A 20,760-nucleotide genomic window follows, 5' to 3' on the forward strand; every position below is an offset into this window, starting at 1 on the left:
AAAAAAAAAAAAAAAAAAAAGAAACATTTTGCATTTTTTCATAACAAGACTTTAAAATTTGATACATGACTTATATAGCACATCTCAAGTGGGAGGATAAGTCTTCATCAGAAATAATCTGTACTTAGATTTTATGCAATTGATAGTTTAAAATATAAAAGTTTCTTGAAGTTTTAAATTTAAAGAAAATTTAAAATGTGTTCTTCCATTATACTAGCTACACTTCAATAATCTACTGCCAAGTGTACTAGAGGAAACTATAGTGAACAATACAGGTGCTACGATTTGAGTATCTGTCCCCTCCAAACTTGATGCTGAAATTTAATTGCCATTCTAACAGAACACAGAGGTGAGGCATTTAAGAGGTGATTAGAGGATGAGGGCACTGATGAATGGATTAATGCCATTCTTACAAGAATGGGCTAGCTATAAAAGGATAGTTTCACCCTCATTCCCTCTCTGTCTCACTTGCTACCTTGCCATGAGATGCCTTCTACCACACTGATTTAGCAAGGTCTTCATCACATGTGGCCCCTAGAACTAGGGTGACCTATGGAACCAATAAACTTCTACTGTCTATAGTTTACTGTCTGGTATCTTGTTACAGCAGCAGAAAACACACTAAGACAATAGGTCCAGCACATGGTATATAACCAATAAATAAATTATTATTATTATCACTGATGACCACTCTGCCTTCTCCATTTCTGGCTTTTCTTCCTCTATCAAGTGTTCATGTTTCTCAGTGTTCCATTCTAGGCTTCCTTTTCTTCCCACCCTACAAGCTTTCCTTTAGCAGTGTCATTCACTTCCGTGCCTTCACTGCCACTCACACACCAGTAATTCCCCCCAATCAATGCCTCTTATCTACACTTCATCCCTGAGGCCCAAACCTATATACTCAACTACTTCCTCAATACCTTCACAAGAGCATCTCCCAGGCATCTAACTTAACATGCCGCACAGTAAATTCATTTTCTCTTCTAATCCTAAAGCTTCTCTTTCTTCCACTATTTCCATAAATTCATCCCAACTGCTCAAATCATAAAATCTGTGATCATGGTCTCCTTCTTCATACCCAACCCTCACTGCCGAACAATCACCCTTTCCTGTTTATCACAGAGTCAGTGCTGCTAAAACATTCATTTTGAAAGAGCAGATTTATTCCAATGAAACTGATGTATTAGGGAATAATTCAAGGGAATGTAACTTTTGCATTTGCTTATGTGCCATTTTGTCCACCAGATATACTATAGAAACACAGGAAACTATATCCAGCTGGCAGAGCTGGGCCAAAACATACAAAACGTGCATGTGCACACCTATCAGGCATGGAGATCACCACATATGATACAGGCCACACCCATTTGGTTACAACTTTCCATCTAATTTCACACAATCTTCTTCCATCACTTCAATAACTACTAAGCTATGATTCTTCTTATGACCATTTATTTCTATGAACAAACTTGTGAGCTTTTTCAAGGTAAAGTGCTGGGGCATTTATGTATTTCTTAACCATTTAACATGTGAAACTATTACATTCTTAACCTTTTTTTTTTTAAACATGTCACTGATGAAATTTTTGAATGTTATACTCCTAATTACATTTTTACTGTAAGACTTTCCATAGCATGGTGATTTTAACAAACCTGTATGTTGCAGAACTGACCATACCATCCAACATTCTACAATTAGTCCATCTCTCTACCTTTCCCACTGCTATCAGTTTAATCCAAGTAATTATCATCTTCCACCCGGATGACAGCAATGGTCTAATTCTCAACAAGGGTCAGTACTTCCACCACCACCCTGCCATCTAGTCCACTAAAACTATACATGCAGAGGGGTGAGGAAATATTTTTAGTGTAAAATGATTCACAGAGGGGCAATGAATGGGCTGGGGTGCTACACGTTAGCAGTGTCACCCACATAATGATTTGTCCTACCCCAAAATGACAAATGCACCCCCATTAAGAAAAACCAATAACTGGTCTCCCAAGTCTGCTCTAAGATCTCTCTATACTACAGAAAGAGCTTCTTAAAAATGCAAATCAGATGGTGCCTCTCTTATGTTTAATACCCTTTAATAGCTTTCCCTTGCCCTAAAGATAAAGGTCAAAATCAAAGTGTGATCTACAAGTTCCTGCCTTTCCCTCTGGCTTCATCTCATGCCACTCTCCTCTTCTATATTCACTGTCCTTTAGGCAGTCATTCACTTAACAAATACTAATTAAGTATCTGTGTTCTGGAATCCATTCAGTGATTGGGAAAGAACAGTGAAAAGAGACAAAATTCTATCTCTGGCTTCTATGAAGCTTGCCAGGCTTCTCTGCACCTCTAGGCCTCCCACATGCTATTTCCCGTGCTTAGCCATACCTCCTTCAGATTTGAGCTTGTACATCCTTCCTCAGGAAACTATTCTGACTCCATCCCACTAAATTATTACACATGACTCTGAACTGTTCGGTGTTACTCAGTGCAGTTGAAATTATTTGTTCAATATCCATCTTTTCTGATATATCCCCAGATCCTAGCATAGTACCTAGCACCCAGAAGGCATTCCAGAATATGCTTATTGATGAAGATATAGATAGATAGATTTATATGTGCACGTCTCTACACCTTATGAATATGTACATATAAATACATTCATGTCTATACATCTTTCCAAATATTTACGAAGGTGGCTGCGTTTATGTGAATATACAAAGCTAAATGTAATGACATGTACATAAAATTTGGGGTATACTTACTTGGCGGTATTCACTCACATGAGTACCCCTGTGCATTAATGTACAGACACGTGTCTGTGTGCAAGTGCGCGTGTACAGTGAGCATGCACGTGTGTTCTTCAGTGACAGCTCTGACCTCCTGGAGGGAGCCAGAGCAGAGCCCCAAGTCTTCTTTAAGCTGACAGCTCAATAAAAGTCTAAGATCATTCAATAGCATTCCAAATGTCAGCAAACACTGGCTTACTATACTCTGCTAGAAGGGGAAGTAGGTTGAGAAGGGAGATAGGGAAACCTGGCTATTGAAAAGCTGCTCTTTCCCAATGCAGCCCATGTCACTTCTGGAAAAGAGAGGGCAGCTGAAGGTCAAAAGGTGGCCTCTGCTCAGTTTAGAAACCTTAGAAAATGCAATGCTGAGTTCAGTCCCAGTTGCTCACTTAATTGCTCACCTAGAACATGAGATGGCTGGAGGACAGAGAAAAAGGGATTATACTCTTTGTTTTCCCCCAGGTCTGCTTAGTTAATCTCATAGGAAGAAATCACAAAGGCCAACTGGGAACAGAGTCCACCATTTACCCTTGTATCCATTCTCTCCCTCTATAACTCAGCAGTGTGGCACAGAACCAAGCTGAAGAGGATCAGGACAGCCTCCCCCCACCTTTACAAGCCCAGTGGCACTAAGGTGGCCAGAAGTGGCAAGGTTACCACACTGGTCAGCTGCTCTTCTGCTTTTTCTGCCAAGGAACCCAGAGGCAGAGAATTATCCACACACCAAAAAGTCTAGTGAACTTCACAGAGTAACTGTTCATGGTCAGCGCCTGGCTTGCCTGGCCAGGCCTTCACACTGCATTTGCTGAGGCCAGCAAGCAGCCTCAGATGAGCTCTGACAGCTAACATACTGTCTTCCAGGAGTAAATGCCTAGCCACATAGGCACACTTATTCCCATCCAGCCCCACCTGGGAGGGCCTCTGTGGAGCTGGTTCTCAAAGACAAGCAGAAAGCCAGCAATTACAGTATTCACTGCACACATACTCTATACTCACTCACTCACCCCTGGTCTAGCAAGGGACACACAGAAGAATAATCTCTGCTCCAGACGGACATGTCCAGCAGAAAACACACATGGACTTAAGTTCCAACTGCTTTAACCGATATTCATGTGTCAAAGAACCTCTAGGCAAGAGAAGCTCAGCAGCAGTGATACAGGAATTAATCTTCAAGGAGAGGAAAGATGCCCGATGAAGATGACTAGAGGACATTTCAGGAAAAGGGAATGCCACGGGCCAGATCCCAAAGGCAGGATAAACCCTAGCCTTCTCAGCCAAAGATGAGAAGTAGTAAATGGCAGCATCTCAGCTGCATGGGAGATCAGTAGGAAAGGAGGCTAGGGGCTAAAGTATACAAAGAAGCCAGAGTGCAAAGGACCTGAATGCTGGGAGAAAGCAAATGAGCTCACAAACGCTGCCAGAAAGCATGGGACCAAGTCCACAGTCATTCTCAGTGTGGAACAAACACAATACCTTTTCTTTCACTATTCTTCCACATACTCACTTAGCTTCAGCCACACACACTAAAAGCATGTCGCTCTCCCTGCCTAGAAAGCATTCTCTCCTTGTATCTATAATCCACCTTTTTTGATTAGCCAGTTTATGACCCAAATCCTCATAGTATCTAGCCTGACTCTCCAAAGCCCTCTTTTATTCTGAGCCTTCTGGGAAGCACCATCCTGAACCATGATGTATTCTCTCTTCTCCAAGCTTCCCGGGAGTCCCTAAGCTGACTGGTGGCATGAGGTTCCTGAGACTCCTCCAGGGCTGCTACCCTTTTATCAGAATTATTTATGGAGGTCAGTTTCCTAGTGGACTGGGCCTTCAGGAGCAAGGATCCCTCCAAAGCAAGGATTCAAGGAATCTATTTTTCCCCACCCTTTCTTCTGTTTACCTAGGAAGTACAGCAAAATACTTCTTTTCTGAATGGTTCATACCCTTATGGGTCCACTATTCTAGCTACAGAGGGTCCTTCCCAGCTTATGGCCTCAATGCCAATTCTCCAGGTCCTTAGTGCTGTGTATTACAGCCAGTATCCTGGTGCCAAGGGAACTGGGCTTTAGTTTCTGTGGCTCTTCCTGACCAAAACAAGGCCCTACTGGGGCTAGGTGGCGCCAAAATAAGCCTGAATGAGTTCCTTGTCCAATATAGGAGATACCAGGGACAGTCAGAGGCTCAGAGGCCAAACACAGGAGGACTTAAAGGTGAATACTTCTAAGGGCCGGGGATTTAGCTCAGCGGTTCGGTGGCAGAGGCTCAGCCAGTAACACAGTTCTCCTAGCAACAAAGTATCACAGCTCAAAGATTCATATCTGACTGACAGCCATGTAAAATCCCCTTAACTAGGACTTCTGTGCATGTCTGGGTGATACCAATGAAGGCCATGTCACATTCAACTCAGCAGCCTAGTCCCCAGGAAGCTCCCCATTTCCCAAAATAACTAGCATTTTAGTGTACACTGGCTAGGGAAGAGGAAGAAGATATGCTGAGAAAAGAGGTAAAAAATAAAAAGGACAACGGAGATGGGAGGGGATCCCTGAGACATACAGAAGCAGAGGAAGGCCCTGGGTGGGGCTCAGAAAGTACCTTTTTCAGATTAATCCACTGCTTGAAGTAATCTGCCACTGGCAAGCCCAAGTACTGGCACTGGCCTGGGAGCCTACAAGAAAGAGAAGAAAGAACAAATTAGGCACACACATATCCCACGTATACAGTCTTAAGCTAGAGCATCCAACAAAGTCTTCAGGACAAAAGGACCTCAAAGACCAACCCATTAACCATCAATCCCACCACATTCAAGAAAGGGACCCCACCTCTTGCATCACAGACACCAGCGCCAGAACAAGCCTTCAGATCCAAACGTAAGTGCTTAGAGATGTTGTTGAAAATAATACTAGCAGCCATTATTTTCTAATGGCCTACAGTAGGCTAAGTACCTTTTACATTTTTCACATTTAATCTTCAAAACAATGTTGTGAGGTAGGTACTATTGCATACATCTCCCAGACTAGAAAATGAGATTCAGAGAGCTCATAGCTAGAAAAAAAGGAGTGCCCAAAACTGAACTCGGTTCTGACTCCAAAGCCCTTGTTCTTTCCAGCAGACCAATCTGCAGTTCTTTTATCATAGCAGAGAAATAAATGTAAGACAGGAGGAAAGAAAGAATATATAATACAGAGATGGACTGGCAGGGTCTCAGTTCACCTTTAAGCTTCTAGTTGTGGGCTTATCTCAGATTTAAAAAAATAAAAAAGGACTATTCAGAAAGATAGGAAGAGGTTAGACTTTAAATCAAGGGTTTATTATTGTTTTTTCTAATAAATTACAATTTACCAATTCCCTCCCCCTTTAGCTGATATGTTATTTTGCCCACACAAATCAATTTAACCAAAAATATATGATGACTAATAAGGTCAGGAACTTAGGGTTCAAAAAATAAGACTTAATCACTGTTGTAAAGAATTCAGGGTGTTCAGAAGAACAAATGGTTTTAAAAAAAAAAAAAGCAGCACTAAACTGGAGTGTGGAGACGTGGAAAGGTGGAAGAGGAAAGATCTGCATGTTTTCTTTCTAAGAGAAGTGGCTCCGGCAATGGCAACCTTCTGAGGAGTTGTGATTTACCAAGATTGTTCTGCAGGCAGCAAAAATAACACACTAAAAAAGAAAACTGATAGCCAGGAAGACGAGAGATAGTAGCAGTAGAGACAGTGACAAGAAACAGACATTAAAGCTATAAAAGAGGACCTGCTGACCTAATGGTAGGTGAGGCCTGCTATAATTTGAATTTTGAATCTCAACCAAAGACCTGTGTGTTAAAGGTTTAGTCTCCATCCTGTGGCACTACTGGGAGGTGGTGGAACCTTCAGGAGGTAGAGCCTACTTGGAGGAAGTTGCGCCACTGGCTGTATGCCAGGGAAGGGGACACTGGGACCCTGCCCCTTTCTCTCACCAGCCTCCATGATGTAAACAGGCCACTTCCAGCCATGACATACTGTGCAGCCACAGGCCCAAAACAACAGGGCCAAGTTACCATGGACTAAAAGCTCCAAAACTACTAACCCAAACAAACCTTTCTTCCTAAATTACGTCAGGAACTTTGTAGTGCTAACAGAAAGCTGACTCATACAGAGCCCGATATGGAAACGCCACAGAGCCCATGTTTATGGCTTGGCTAGAGCTATGGTTTGAATGTGCCCCCTAAAGCCCATGTGTTGAAAACTTAATGCCTAATGCAACAGTACTGAGAGGTGGGATCTTTAAGAGGTGGTTAGGGTTAATGTCTCACAAGCGTGGGTCAGTTATAGAGGGAATGGATACCTGATCAGAGGATAGTTCAGCCCCTTTGGCACCTCCCTTCCCATCTCTCTCTATCTTCCCCCCAACTCCCATCCTTTCTGCCTTCCAAATGGGATGACATAGCAAGAAAGCTGTTGCTAGATATAGGCCTCTTCACCTTGGACTTCCTAGCCTCTAGAAGTGTGAGAAATAAATCTCTGGTCTTTATAAATTTCCCAGTCTCACTGGCCATAGTGGACGACCTGTGATCCCAGCACTTAGGAGGAGGTTGAGGCAGGAGGATTACTGTAAGTTTGAGTTCAAGCCCAGCCTAGCCACATAGTGAGAGTCTGTCTCAAAAAAACAAATAATAAATAAATTATTCATGCTCAGGTATTCTATTACAGCAGCACAAAACAGATTAAGACAGCTAGCTGCATGCTACGTACTTAGAGACAAAGTAGAAGGTAGTGCCAAAGAGAATTTATTGGATCTCAGAGAAGCTGTACTTGGTCAGTTTTGTCACTGGTTTTAAATTTTCTGCATACAGTGTACCCATTACTGCCTGAAGTGGAGTAGACTGTTCCCACTGTTCTAACCTTAGTAAACCTGGAAGGACACACAAGTTTGGGAGTGTAGTTTTAGATAAGTACCTGATCTTGGGAAGCACTCAATGTCTACTGAGTCTGAGATGCCTAGGAGACATCTGGCAGTGGACTAAAGCCTACAAAGTGCCTAGATAACCAATGTCAAAAAGAGAGCTAGAGGGGGACCAGGGATTTAGCTCAGTGGTGCTGCTGCTTGCCTCACAAGTACAAGGTCCTGAGTTCGATTTTCGGTACAAAAACAAAACAACAACAAAAAAAAAGAGAGGGAGAGAGAGAGAGAGAGAGAGAGAGAGCTACACCAGGGATATAGATTGCTGAACCACGAATGAAATTTAAGTAAATTTGATGTAATTTAAGTAAATGAGAGATGAGGTGGGCAGAGGGGCCATGCCAATGTCTTGTATGTTTTACTGTGCTAAAGTGAAACCATCAAGACACATAAGCAGCAGCCCATTCTAATTTTCTACTCAGTTTTAGAACATCCTTCTTTAAACACTAAACTAAAACCTGTCTCCCCATAACTCTATGAGTCTGAAGTATATGTCTTTAGAAATTACAAAGAATAAGACTTTTATCTCTTCCTTGGGGAACTCTTCCAAGATCGGTGAACCTAGAAAGCTTCCCACTGTGTCCCCTTCCCCACACCATATACCCTCATCTCCTTCTTGAGTTCCTCAAGAGACAATATACATCAGGGCTCACCCAACTCACCCCAATTTCTGGAAAGCAGGCCCTGGACATTTAAAGGGTATCAGACAGTCAAGGTCACACATGCTCTTTTGATCCCACTTCATACCACCTAAACAGTGGAGGCATGCTTCCCTTTTCTGTAATATATAGAACAAAATTTTAAGCTTAAAAATAGGTCATTAGTATCAAATGTCATAGAGTGGTCACACAAGATGAAAGCTGAGAAAACTCCAATGGACTTGGTAATGAGAAGGTCACAAGAGATCTAGATGAGAAGAGTGTCAGTAGGCAGGATAGGGGAGAGCAGAGGCAGCCTACAAAGTACTGAAGAATGAGGGAGAGATAAGAAAGAACAGACCACAAGTGCAAACTTCTTTTTTTTAGGAAGCTTGACTATTAGAATACAAGTGAAATGACTAGTGAACTAGTCTCAACTGCCCAGAAAGTTGAAGGGCAGTCCATCGGGTGGCTTGTGTATACACATCCACCTGATGGGACTCTCTCATGCCACCCAATGGGACAGTCATGCATGTAGCAGTAGTGGCTCAGAGCCACCCAGCATCAAGACATGAATTAAGGCCCCACTTTGAACATACATTAAATACCTAATAGGAAGCCAACCTCCAGGTTTCAGGATGTACTTGTGTGCATGTGTGTGAGTGTGTTTTTTGAGACAGGGTCTTGTTATACAGTCCAGGCTGGCCTTGAACTCGAAGTGACCCTCCTGCTTCAGCCCCCAAGTGCTGGGATTAGAGGTGTACTCCACCACACTCAGCTCCAGAATTTACTTCTTTGTTTGTTTGTTTGTTTGTTGTTTTATACAGGGATCAAATTGAAGACCTTGTGCTTGCGAGCAGGCGCAGTGACAATGAGCCAAATCCCAGCCCCAGGATTTACTTTTATAAGATCTAAGACATCTTACTTTTGGGACAGCTTCCTTTCAAACATCTAAGTGGCACAGTGACATTAACTATAACCAGTCAGTTTTCTGGAAGAGTAATTTTGAAAAAGGTCAAGAAGATGAAGGTGTATCCAGAGAAGATGTGCCTTTGTGGGACAAAGGACCAAGAATGTGAGAAAACTGGGCAAGATTTTTAAGGATGACAGGTGGCCTTAGGGGCTACAATGTGGCTGCCTGAGAAGCAAAACTTATGTGTGTGAATAATTTTATTCCCTTTTATCTTTCATGTTCCTTATCCGTGAAGTGTATGCAAATACATGCCAAATTCAGTTATTTTAGAAAGATCACATTAAGGTCTAAGAGTGAAGGGGTCCACCAGAGGCAGGAACAGTACAGGGGGACTGGCCAGCAAAAGGTAGGAAGCACCTATTTTCCCCTAGCCAACCCCAGAACCTCTCAATTCTTTTCGTTAACATAGGCCAAAAATCCTACTGGCTCTGGCTAGTCCTGGGGGTAACAGGTTCCCTCATCAGCAGGATTTCAAGGGTAGGTAACATCTGTTGACATTTCCAACTAGTTAGGAAGGGTTTGGCTCAGTAGGATTGACGGAGAACCTACACCAGAGGGGCTACACTGAGGACAAACCAGATTGCCAAGCTAGAAAGACATCCACATCTAAATAAAGCTCAGCAGCAGTCCTAAGAGCCATTCTTTACCCCATGTCTGACTGGAGCACAAAAGGGTTGAAGATTACCAACCTCACCCAGGTACACATGCAGCGTGCAGATTCACCAACAGGCATTCAGGTTGTTGAGTGGTCCACTAAATAGCCCCAGCTCTGTGACTCCATGGCGCAAGCAGTATAAATGTGGGAGATCCCAGGCCCATCTTCATGAGAGACAGAGCCAAATGCCAGAACCTGAACTCATGAGAAGATAGCTACACATCTCTACCATACAACCCCACCCCTACTTAGACAGCATGAAGAAATCAACACTGTGAGCAAGGTGAGTTACAGTGGTCATCAGTTCCTATACAAAAGAGGAAACTGAGGCTCCAAGAAAAAAAGATTTGTTCAATCATACTACAACCAAGAATAAAAGTAGAAGTGGAATTTAAGATTTCTGACTGTACAGGCACCACTTGTATAGGTTCCTTCAGGGCTCCTGATAGTCCTTGGAAAGGCAAAGCCTGCGGCCTAAAAGAGGCAGGTAGGACAGTGATCATTACTCAAGGTTATACCTTCACTCCAGGTTCTTAGGAATCTAGACTAGAGTCAGTAGGAACCAATGGATATGTGGTCCCACCAATTTAGAAAGGAAAAGGCAAAAGTTCCCCTAGCACAAAAGATCTGAATGCTGCAAGTTCCTACCAGATTCTGATTCCCAAGAAAAGAGCCACTGGCAGTGAGCCCTGGACTAGCCTGTGGGCATGAACATGCATCCAAGTTTATGGTGCCCAGGTCTCCATGCAGCTGCATTCACTGGGCACAAAGCTCCCCAACTGCCCAAACATCATCTGGTCATGCTTATTACTATTGCCCAATGAAATTTTATGCACCAAGTCCACAGGTGTGATTTCCCCTTCTTTATGAGGGTCAGAATGACATCACTGATGGCCAATAGAAAAGACCCAATTATGTCCTGGCCATAAAAAGGAATGGGGTTTTTTTCCACCAAATCAAAACTTCCTTCAACTTCACGAATGCAAGGGGCCCCCTTTAAAGAAGCCTCCCCCACTCTAGTCCTGCCTGTGGATTCTCAACCAAGGTACATGATTGCTTTTCAAATACTGTGGGGCCTAGGGCCAGAAATGGACTGCGCCCTCGGCATTTACCATATAGCCCTTTTCTTATCACACTGGGCCCTCAGAATCAACAGAACAGAACAGCAAACCCTATCCTCAGGTACCTGGCACCTCACTTCTGCATCAGAAGGAAGTTAAAGAAGATGGAGTACTCCTCAAGTTCCTTTACTATTCCTTTTGCATAGCAAACAATATGGACGAGAAGGGTATAAGAAACTGCCCCTCCCCAATAAGCATACCAGCACAAAACAAAAGGACTTCAGCCTTCTCCACCTCTCATTCAGGCCCACCACCTGCAACTGAGCCACTCTGGCTGGGCCCAGACAGCCCTGATGGCAAACAGGTGTGGCTAGCCCAGCGCCAGCCAAAGCAAGAGAGTAGCTCATTAAGGAAACACCCCCTTTGCTAATGGGTAAAGCCAAGGTAGAGCCATTGTGAGCAGAAGTTCAGCTTTGAAGATTAGGTGAACAGAGCTGGGGGAGAGCTGGAAGAGGTTTAAGTGGAGACCAGCAGCATCCATGCAGACAGACTCACAAACAGACACCAGCAGCCAGGCCCAGCAGAAAAGGAGGCACCTGTGCTGGAAAAGGTCACAGACATTACTCTTAAGTGCTCTCATCTCTTCAAATCTTATAAACAAACAACTCACTTTTAGCAGATGCAATCTCTTAAAGAGGGGGTCATATCTAACCTTTTTCTGCCTCTCAGGAAAGGCTGTGGGACCTGGATCTTAGAAAGATATGTCAGTCCTAGTGCCCAATAGCTTTAAGATGTGCATGCACTGCTCACCTAAAGGAGCAAACTATTTCATTCTGATGATCAGCAGATAAGGGAGCGTGGAGGAGCAAAGATGAAGAGCAGGGAACACTTTCTGTCTTCTTCAAAGTCCTCAGTGGATCACAGAGGCACTGAAGGTCCAGACCTAGTGAACAAGTGGGCCTGGAGAAGCCTGACAGAAGATCCTGCAAAGGGGACATCTATGCAGTACATGAGCTTGTTTCCATAGTTTCCACCTTTGCTCATTCCAGTACAAATACTCAAAGAATGCTGTGGCCAGCTGTCCTGCACTGCAGAACTACCACATTTCCTATGCTCCTCCACAAGCATTGAGGCTGAGCTTCAGGAAAGGCTCAAGTCCCCCTACAGCTCAGTCTGGGAGGCCTATCTAGTCAGAGTGGTATTCAGCACATGAAAGCCATCTTGGCCTGGGTAGTACTTAGCTGGGGACACAGCTCTTTGTCTCTCTTGTTTCTATTCCCCACCCAGAGGAGAGAAAACAGAACCCAGGTGATGAACGGCCCACCTTTCACGATCACTTTTCCTCAAGTTGAGGAGAGTAGCTGGTGATGGATGGACTGGAATTTGGTTATCAGGAAGGGCTGTCAGCCAGAGGTGCCTATCTCCTCCCCCACTACGCAGGGCATCATTACACTATGGCATCGAGGTAAAATATGACCAAGGGGAGGGAAGGAAGAAAGAGAGAATGGCTTGGCTTACACATAGAGCAAATTGAGCAACAATGAGAGCAGGCACGAGGCTTGGACGTTAGTTATCTGCCCGTGACACCTTTTATCTCTGCACAAATTGGTCCTTCCTCCCCCACTGCATCCTCTTATACAAACAGAGGCAGACACAATGTGTCACCACTGCAATAGCTCAGCAATTTAACCTGAATTAGTGAGGGGGTCAAGCTAGGAAATAGGGGTTTCTCATTTCAACAGGTTCTTTAGTCTCAGCTCTGAACCACTACATTGTGGGGAAGAGGAAAGAAAGAAAGCAGATTCATAATTGAATTTACTCACTTGGCCACTGCTGATGTATTAAAAAATTAATGCTCAAGCTTCTTACTTATCAAAGCTGCCTAGTATCCACCTCACCTGTGAGATGCACCCTTGTCAGAAGACATAGCATGGGCCTACCCCCAGCAGGCCTAGCACTCAGCACTTTCAGCTAAAACAGGAATCAGCAATAACAGGGAGGGAGAAAAACACACTGCGCAAAGACATCAACCTCAAATCAGAAACCCTGCTACAGGAGCCTATGGGGCAGAGATGGGTATGGGGTGGGGGTTATAGGTGTTAATCACATCAGAGGTGTTCTTTGACAGTTCAAGAATAAAACTGAGTCTACAGACAAAAATGTCATTGCTTGCTCCATCCACCAACACAAGGTGTCCAGGATGTTTATGAATAACCCCTCTCTGACACACAGACAGTACCTGCATGGCAGCACCCATGGCACTAGTAAATCTCACAGAGCACAGTGGGACCTGGAGGTGGAAAGGCTCCTGTTGGGTGGACAGTGAAATTCAACCCCTAACCAGCACCAGGGGTCCACTGCACTAAGAGACAATTTGGTCAAGTGATTATGTGTCTCTGAACAAGTGACACAGCCTCTGCATCCTTTTCTTTGAGGGTTAAAGGTGCCAGTCAAGGGCTAACTTTTTTTTTTTTTGGACAGTCCTGGGGATTGAACCCAGGGCCTTCCTACTAAGCCTATACCCCCAGCCCTCTCCCTTCCTTTCTTCCTTCCTTCATTTAAGGTCTCCTTAAGTTGCTAAGTTAACCAGAAAATTTGCAATTCTCCTGCTTCAGCCTCCCAGAGTGCTGGGATTACAGGTATGTACCACCATGCCAGGCTTGAACTGCCTTTATAAGAGGGGCCCACAGGAGGGATTCTGGCTAAAAGATCAGATGGGACCAAACCTGCAACTGCCTTTGGAGATACTTCCAGGCCATATGCATCAGGAAAACAGTGCCTTAGTCAGGGAAAGGATACTGAAGACTTGTGGTAGATAAAAGGCAAAGGAAAAGTTCTAGAATCACTCAACAGCTGAAGAAATGAATTTCTTGAAGCTTGGTTTAAGGAGAGGAGCTATGGATATAAGAGGTACCCTGGGACTCATTCTCCAAAGAATGAGCACACAAATACCAGGGAACAAAGGCCAAGACCCTATTCTAGACACAAAATGGGAAAACCTGCTACCTTAATTGATTGCCACACATTTTTTTAAAAAAATCACTAAGACACAGGACGCTGAAGGGGCTTATTCAACCCTGACTCCTATATTTAGAGTCTTCCAGGCCCATTCAGAAAATAAGCACAGCATAAACAGATTGCTCTAGGAAAGACTACTGAGAAACAGCCACTTCATTTGTGGTGATGGCCTTAGCTACAATATCCTCTGCTCAACCAAGTGCACCCTCTGTCCCTCTACTCTTCCCTGCCTGCCCACAGCCCTGAGAGAGCACACCACTGACTTCTCAGCCTACTTTGCCCCTACACTTGCCCCCATCCTCTGGGACAGCTGCAGGTTACAATTCCAACCACAGGCTTCAGAAAGATGATACACTTGCTGGAGCCTGCAAAGGGTCAGGAGAGAGTACTGTTTGAAATACCAGCATGACAGCTGGCTCCTTGTCTGTCTCTTCCTCCCCCACTCCCCTCCCCAAACTTGTCATGGTACAAGAAGTCTATAAGCAGCCCATCAGCTTTAAATATCAGTGTGCATGAAGCAGGAGCACGAGAGCGAGGGAGCGGGAAGCAGACAGCAAGCGCCTCTGTCGCCACTGCCTGTCAGGGAACACTAATGAATTTCACCACCAGCAGCCATGCTTCAGGGGGGGTGTGAGGTGGGGGTGGAGAGTTTTTCAGGAAGAGATATCTCTATCTCTATCTCTATCTCTCTCTCTCTCTCTCTCTCTCTCTCTCAAAACATCTTTTCCAAAGCCCTGTTAATACCAGTCACTGTGGAATCCACCCAGGATTTCAAGGAAAGGGGAGATTGAGGCAAACCCAGTGATCCTCCCAAACAGGGAGGGGAGGCTGGAGGGAGCCGGCTGAGCTGCATAATAAGGATGGGTGACTTCTGACAAGTTTCCACCATCACCCACATTCATCTGATAAAGGCCTTGAGATGCCTGATTGAGAGGACAAGGACAAGAAGGAAGGAAGGGCCTCAGGCAGTGAAAGGTGACCAGCTGTGCCTAGCCTAGATGGATTCACCACCTACCCCACTTCATACCAATTTCAGCTCACTCCACAGGGACCCCACGGTGGGGAGTTACATGCCATTCTTCTGGACCCAGGGAAGATGGGGTGAGCAAGACTTCAGCACCAGCCCCAACATGAAGCTCTTTTCCCACAGATGTCAGGAGACAGCAATGCTTATAATTCTATGGATGAGAACGGAGGCTGAGGGGTAATGTGACCTTCCCAAGATCCAACTAGTAAGCAGTGGAGCCAGGACTTGAACTCAAGTCTCTTTTAATTGAAAAGGCACTGCTCTTTCCACAGTACTGTGCAGCTTCTGAGAAACAGATGGCCATCTTACAGTCTCCTGTGTCCTCTACTGCCAGGTCCAGCCCTACCCACCCTTCCTCTCCATCTCCTCCCACTCACATGCATGCCTCTAAGGCCTGGCCTGGGCCACAGCTGCCATGTGGCATGGGGCTAGGCGCTAGGCCAGGGAACCCAGCCAGGCAGAGAAAGCCCTGGGAGTAAGCCAGGCCATCACCTGGGAATCTCTACAGCTCAGAGGACAAGGATGCAGCATAAGTCTTCCCTCGGGTGCCCTCTGCACAACTCTGATCAGCATTGTCTGATCTGGCAGCGACCTGCTGTGCAGGGGGCAAATGACATTTAATTTTCTCTTGGCTTCCCTATGGTATAGACGAAAGGCCGTCACCTGCGTCTGGGTCTGGCAGCACAGCTGGAAGTCTTCCCAGACATGCTGCTCTGGAGAGTTCCCAACAGAAACCAAAACACAGAGGATGCAGAGGGATGCCCCTTAGGCCAGGCTATTAGTATCCCCAAGTAAAATCAACCTCAAATCTCAACCAAGCAGTTGCTCAAAGCCTCCAAAAAACATGTCTACCATCTATATGCCTCCCTACTCTACAGATTTTCAGCCCACTGCTATTTCTGCTCCCGGTTTTTCCCCGCAGGCCCATATGAAGCATACAGGTGCCACAAACACCCCCTGGAAAAGTATAACATGCATCTCCCCAGCACCACAAACTATAAAATTCTATAACCTGCACTGCTCTGCCCAGCCCCTATCCAGGGAAACAAGATGACAGGCACCTCTTCCATGTTCTTTGCATGCCAGCTCTTCCAGAGAAGGACACAGTGCCCACTTGTGTAGGAAGCACCGGAGCCACCACCTGGCCAGAACTCTGTCCAGGCTGGAATGGCAGAAGCCACAGCAGGGAGCAGAGTAGGGAGAAAAGACTGAGTAGGTAAAAGGAGGTTTTTCAGGGCACCTGGTCTTGCCTCCACTGAGAGCTTTTCTTTTTGGTCAGGGAAACCAGGAGCTTTTGGAGTCTGAGCCATCTCCTAAGATTCCCTGGTGTCCTACTAGTCTCCAGTTGGCCTGTGGCCATCTTGACCTTATGCCTAGCCTGCAATGCCCTCTGGAGGCATCGCAGAGAGGCATCCTCCTAGTATGCAGATCTGGGATGCAGTCTGACATCGGCTTCGACACAAGCACTCAAGGACACAGCTGCTAACCTTCACCCTCTGGCTGGTCCCTGCCCTGTTCCAGCTCCCCTGACTTTCAAGCTCTGTAAGCACTCAGCCTGTACAGAGCCACACTCTTGGCCTACTATCATCAGAACAGGTCAGTGGTTTTCAAAGTGTGCTCCATGGAGCTCTAGGGTTCTCAGAAGGGACACAGGCTACCTCACGGATTGCAGAGAAAGAACAGGCACAGCTTTGCACCAGTTCCAAGTAGAAAAGCTCAGCTTAACATTGGGCTTTAAATTTTATTCAAAAAAATGTTTACTGCTATAAAATACTACCCATTTTGTCTCTCTATGGTGCTTCTCAGGTTCTTGTACCATTTGCCTTATGTCTTCTTTATAGTGTTTACATATCTACCTTACTGTCTAATTAGTTATATATGTGCTACTCTTTTTGTCCTGACCACCTGGCAGTCACTACAGTCCCAAACCCAGTACTTACCAGGCCCAGAGCAGCTCTCAACAGGCACTGACTTCAGGCTACTGCTGAATGCCAGTATCTCCAATATACACTAAGTGGTTAGCACCTTCAATAGCAATGTCTAACAGTATCCCTCAAGAGAGAAGAGCTTCAGGGGAAAGTAACTGACGTTTATAAGAGGGTCCTAGTGAAGATGCATAGTGCATGTAATTTTTTTGTACCGGGGACTAAGCCCAAGACTCTGTGTGTGCTACACAGGTACTCTTATCACTTAACCACATCCCTACCCCCATTATTTGGGTTTTTTGTGTGTGTGTGTGTGTGTTTTTTTTTTTTTTTTTTTTTTTTTACCAGGGATCAAACTTGGGACCTTGCACTTGGGAGGCAGGCAGCTGAACCAATGAGCTAAATCCCTGGCTGTTATTTGGTATTTTGAGATAGGGTCTTGTTATGCACTCCAGGTTGCCTTTGAACCCACAGTGCCTCAGCCTCCAAGCACTAGCAGTACAAGCATGACAACACAGTAATGCACCTGACCAGTGGCTCTTAAATCAACAAATGGGGCACACCTGTTACCCTAGCTAACTCGACCTCCAGGGAACCAAACTGACTTTGTGTTTGACAAATCTTTGAGTAAAATGTAGCACACTCCAACAGGATATATTAGAAGCTTCCACACCCTGAATGTGGGATTAAGGGAACACAGGATGACAGTCATCAGCTGAGTATTCAGGAATCTGTCCCCTGGCTCAGGCAACCTACAGAAGAGCCACAAGTCCCACTCTTCTGGTCATAGGGTTGGAGATGAGTGAAGACCCTTGGTCCCAATAATTAAGCCCACTGCCTGGGCCTCTTTTACCAGCCAGGTTTGGGGCAGGTGTAGGGGGAAACAGGAGACTGTGCTCCTCCTAGCTAAAGCCACTTGTTAATAGGCCCAAGATTCCTTTATCCCCAGGGAAAGGAAGGTAGCATGAGACTCTCCCCCCACTATGCCTCCCAGCAGGGCCAGGGAGGACAGCCATTAGTGTGTGCCTCAGCAGACAATGGGGAGGAGAAGTCTCCAGAGCAAAGGACAACTGCAGCAATTAGAATGCAGGGAGGTTCAGAAGCTATTTAACTGGGTGACCCCTGAGGTCGCTGCATCTGACTCCCATCCCTGGATAAATATTGTATGAGAGGGGAGGGGGTGGGCGAAGGAGCCATGGCAGCTCAGCTCCTCCTTCCCTCCTTTCCCCACCCCACACCAATGCCTCCAGCCACACACACACCAGGAACATTATTTACAGCCCTGACAGTCAGAGCAATCACTCTGCTAACCAAGAGGGAATGGACAAAGTCGACTTACCAAAAATTGACTATGGCAACTGAAGAAGAGATCAGGGCTGGTGGGGGAAGGGAGCTGAGACAACACAGATGCAGGGCTTTCCCATCTCTGGGTCCAAGCAGATACTGTCACCCTCAAACCCCAAAGCACTGGCAGTTGAAGCTTGTCTCAACTGGCAGAGAGTAAATCAGAGAAATGGAGCATCCTCCCAGCTTTGGGGGGCTTCACAATGAAAAACTCCTCAATCTCATCACTACCCATGTGATGCATAGCAAAGATGGGAGCCCTGGCTACTGCCCAGAGAAAGCTGGACCAACTACATGCCACTTTCTGATCCAGTTGCCCCTTAGTTGACCTGATAGGGAAGGTCAAGAGCAAGAAAGTCCGACATCACAAAAAGGGGTCAGGGTAAGGGAATAGTGTCTGAGTGCAGGCTGCGCCTCAGCCCCCTACCATGTGCCGCTCCTCCAGTCCTGCTCTAATGCACCCTGACATGCCTCTGAAGACAGAGAGCTGTTTGCAGTCAGCACCGTGATTTGTTAGTAATTATTTCCATGGTGTCACATTGCTGTCACTCTGTTAACAAAGAGACAGCCTGCCTCAGGCTGCCTGCAAGAAAGAATCGCAGAGAAAAAGGCCTGTCAGGCTCCCAGGATTCTCTGGGATGGCTGGCTTTCTTCCCCAAACCAACATCCTTGCAGGCTTTGGAAGAAACAGTTTTACAGAACTATCAAGTCTGAGTCGTATCACCTTTTAGCCAGGGACCTTGAGAATTTATCCTACCCTCTCAAACCTGCCCTTCCAAAAGCCCTACAAAGCTAAGTCCACACATCATTCAGGCATGGGCCACTATGCAAAGCTGAACCTTTGCGTTCCCTGGTCTTCAACTCCCAAAACCCCTTCTCCTCAGTGTGGTGTTTGCAGCCTCTAATGTGCTCTTAGGAACCTGGCAAAAGAAACCTACTTTGGACCAAAATGATGAAGTAGATGCCCCCTTGGCATGGATGAGGTAAGGGAGAACAAGACAGCAGGGTATCTTCCTTACTTGTGTCCACCAATCACCACTCAGGAGAACAGAGGCTCAGGTGCCAACACCCTGCCATCCTCCACCCACCTATGCATCTGCAAGGAGCTATCCACAGAGCTGACCTATCTTCCCCAGGCCTGGAGCTGGACAGCATCTGCAAAGGAGAACTGGTGGTTTGCTTTAGTACAAAGTAATGTCTCCATTACCCTGGCTGGGAATTAGAGGACAGATTGGCAAGCGCCGACAAAACAGAGGTCATTCACCTTACAGGCATGGAAAGTTGGAGATTAATTCTCTTCTCTCACAGAGGGAATCAGATTCTAGGAGAGTGGAAGGGAAGCACCAATACTGAGAAACCCTTTCACTGCCAAGCAGCAACAGCTGCCAACACCACCTTTATCATAATGAGCAGAAAAGGAAGGTGAAAGCCCGTCAGCCCTAGAAAAGCCCTGTCAAGATGGCAAAGGCTATTGCTACCTGACTCCTACAGACTTCACCAGACAGAAAAGCCTGGACAAGACTAAGATTTTTTCTGGCATGAGAGTCCAAAGGCAGAATTCTGACAGTGCAAGTTGCATGTCCTGCAACACAAACTCCATGAAGGCAGGATTCCCCCCTCTTTGTTCACCACTGTCTCCTCAATAACTTGAACAGTGAGGGTACAGAGTGCACAGTCAACACACTTTGTCTGGAAGAAGAAATAAATGAGCTACTGTGGTTCAAAGGCCACTTTCACAGGCCTGCAGGCAGCAGGACCTTAGAGAAGTGGGAGGCTAGTGCAGGATCCAGAATAGACAGGAAAGATCACAGGGCCAAGGACTGGAATTCAGTTTTATTAAAGGATGAGGGGAGTTGGGACAAGCTGACAGCAGCCTCAGGAAATTTCCATATCAAACTGAACATGTACATACTCATTCAACAAACATGTACTAAACAAGTAAAGAAGGTAGATGTTCCAACAAAAGGAAAATACAGTACAATGGAATATTACGTTGCAATTAAAAGGCTAAACTACTGATATATACAACCACATGAATTAATCTCTCATACATTATTTTGTACAAAAGAAGTCAAACACCAAAGTGTGGTATGAGTTCATTTCTACAAAAAGTTAATAATAGGCAAAACTAACCCAAAGTAACAGAAGTCAGAACAATGATTATTTGGCAAGGGACGGTACTGACTGGGAAAGGGTACAAGGAAATTTTTTTAAATGATGCCCTGGATCTTGAGCTAAGAAGTGGAGACAAAGATATATACTTATACAAATTTATCATGCTACACACTTCACATCTGTATATTTTATATACTCTGCCATGTCTATTCAGACCCTAACTTTTTAAGACCATTTAAAAACAATGAAGCTCAACCATCACAGTTTTGTTAAAAAAAAAAAAAAAAAAAAA

At 45.3% G+C, this 20,760-nt stretch overlaps 1 protein-coding gene across 8 annotated transcripts in view; it reads right to left on the minus strand.

Moving 5' to 3' along the window:
- Nucleotides 1–20,760, minus strand: part of Eri3 (ERI1 exoribonuclease family member 3) — a 127,635-nt gene that overhangs the window by 54,882 nt on the left and 51,993 nt on the right. For all 8 annotated transcript variants that reach the window (XM_010610121.3, XM_010610119.3, XM_010610120.3 and 5 more), the window contains one exon: nt 5,367–5,439. In XM_010610121.3, coding sequence (XP_010608423.1) covers nt 5,367–5,439 — 73 coding nt within the window. The remainder of the gene's footprint in view (nt 1–5,366; nt 5,440–20,760) is intronic.

This window comes from Fukomys damarensis, unplaced genomic scaffold (genome assembly GCF_012274545.1).
Source record: "Fukomys damarensis isolate Sample0158 unplaced genomic scaffold, DMR_v1.0_HiC HiC_scaffold_23, whole genome shotgun sequence".
NCBI lineage: Eukaryota > Metazoa > Chordata > Mammalia > Rodentia > Bathyergidae > Fukomys > Fukomys damarensis.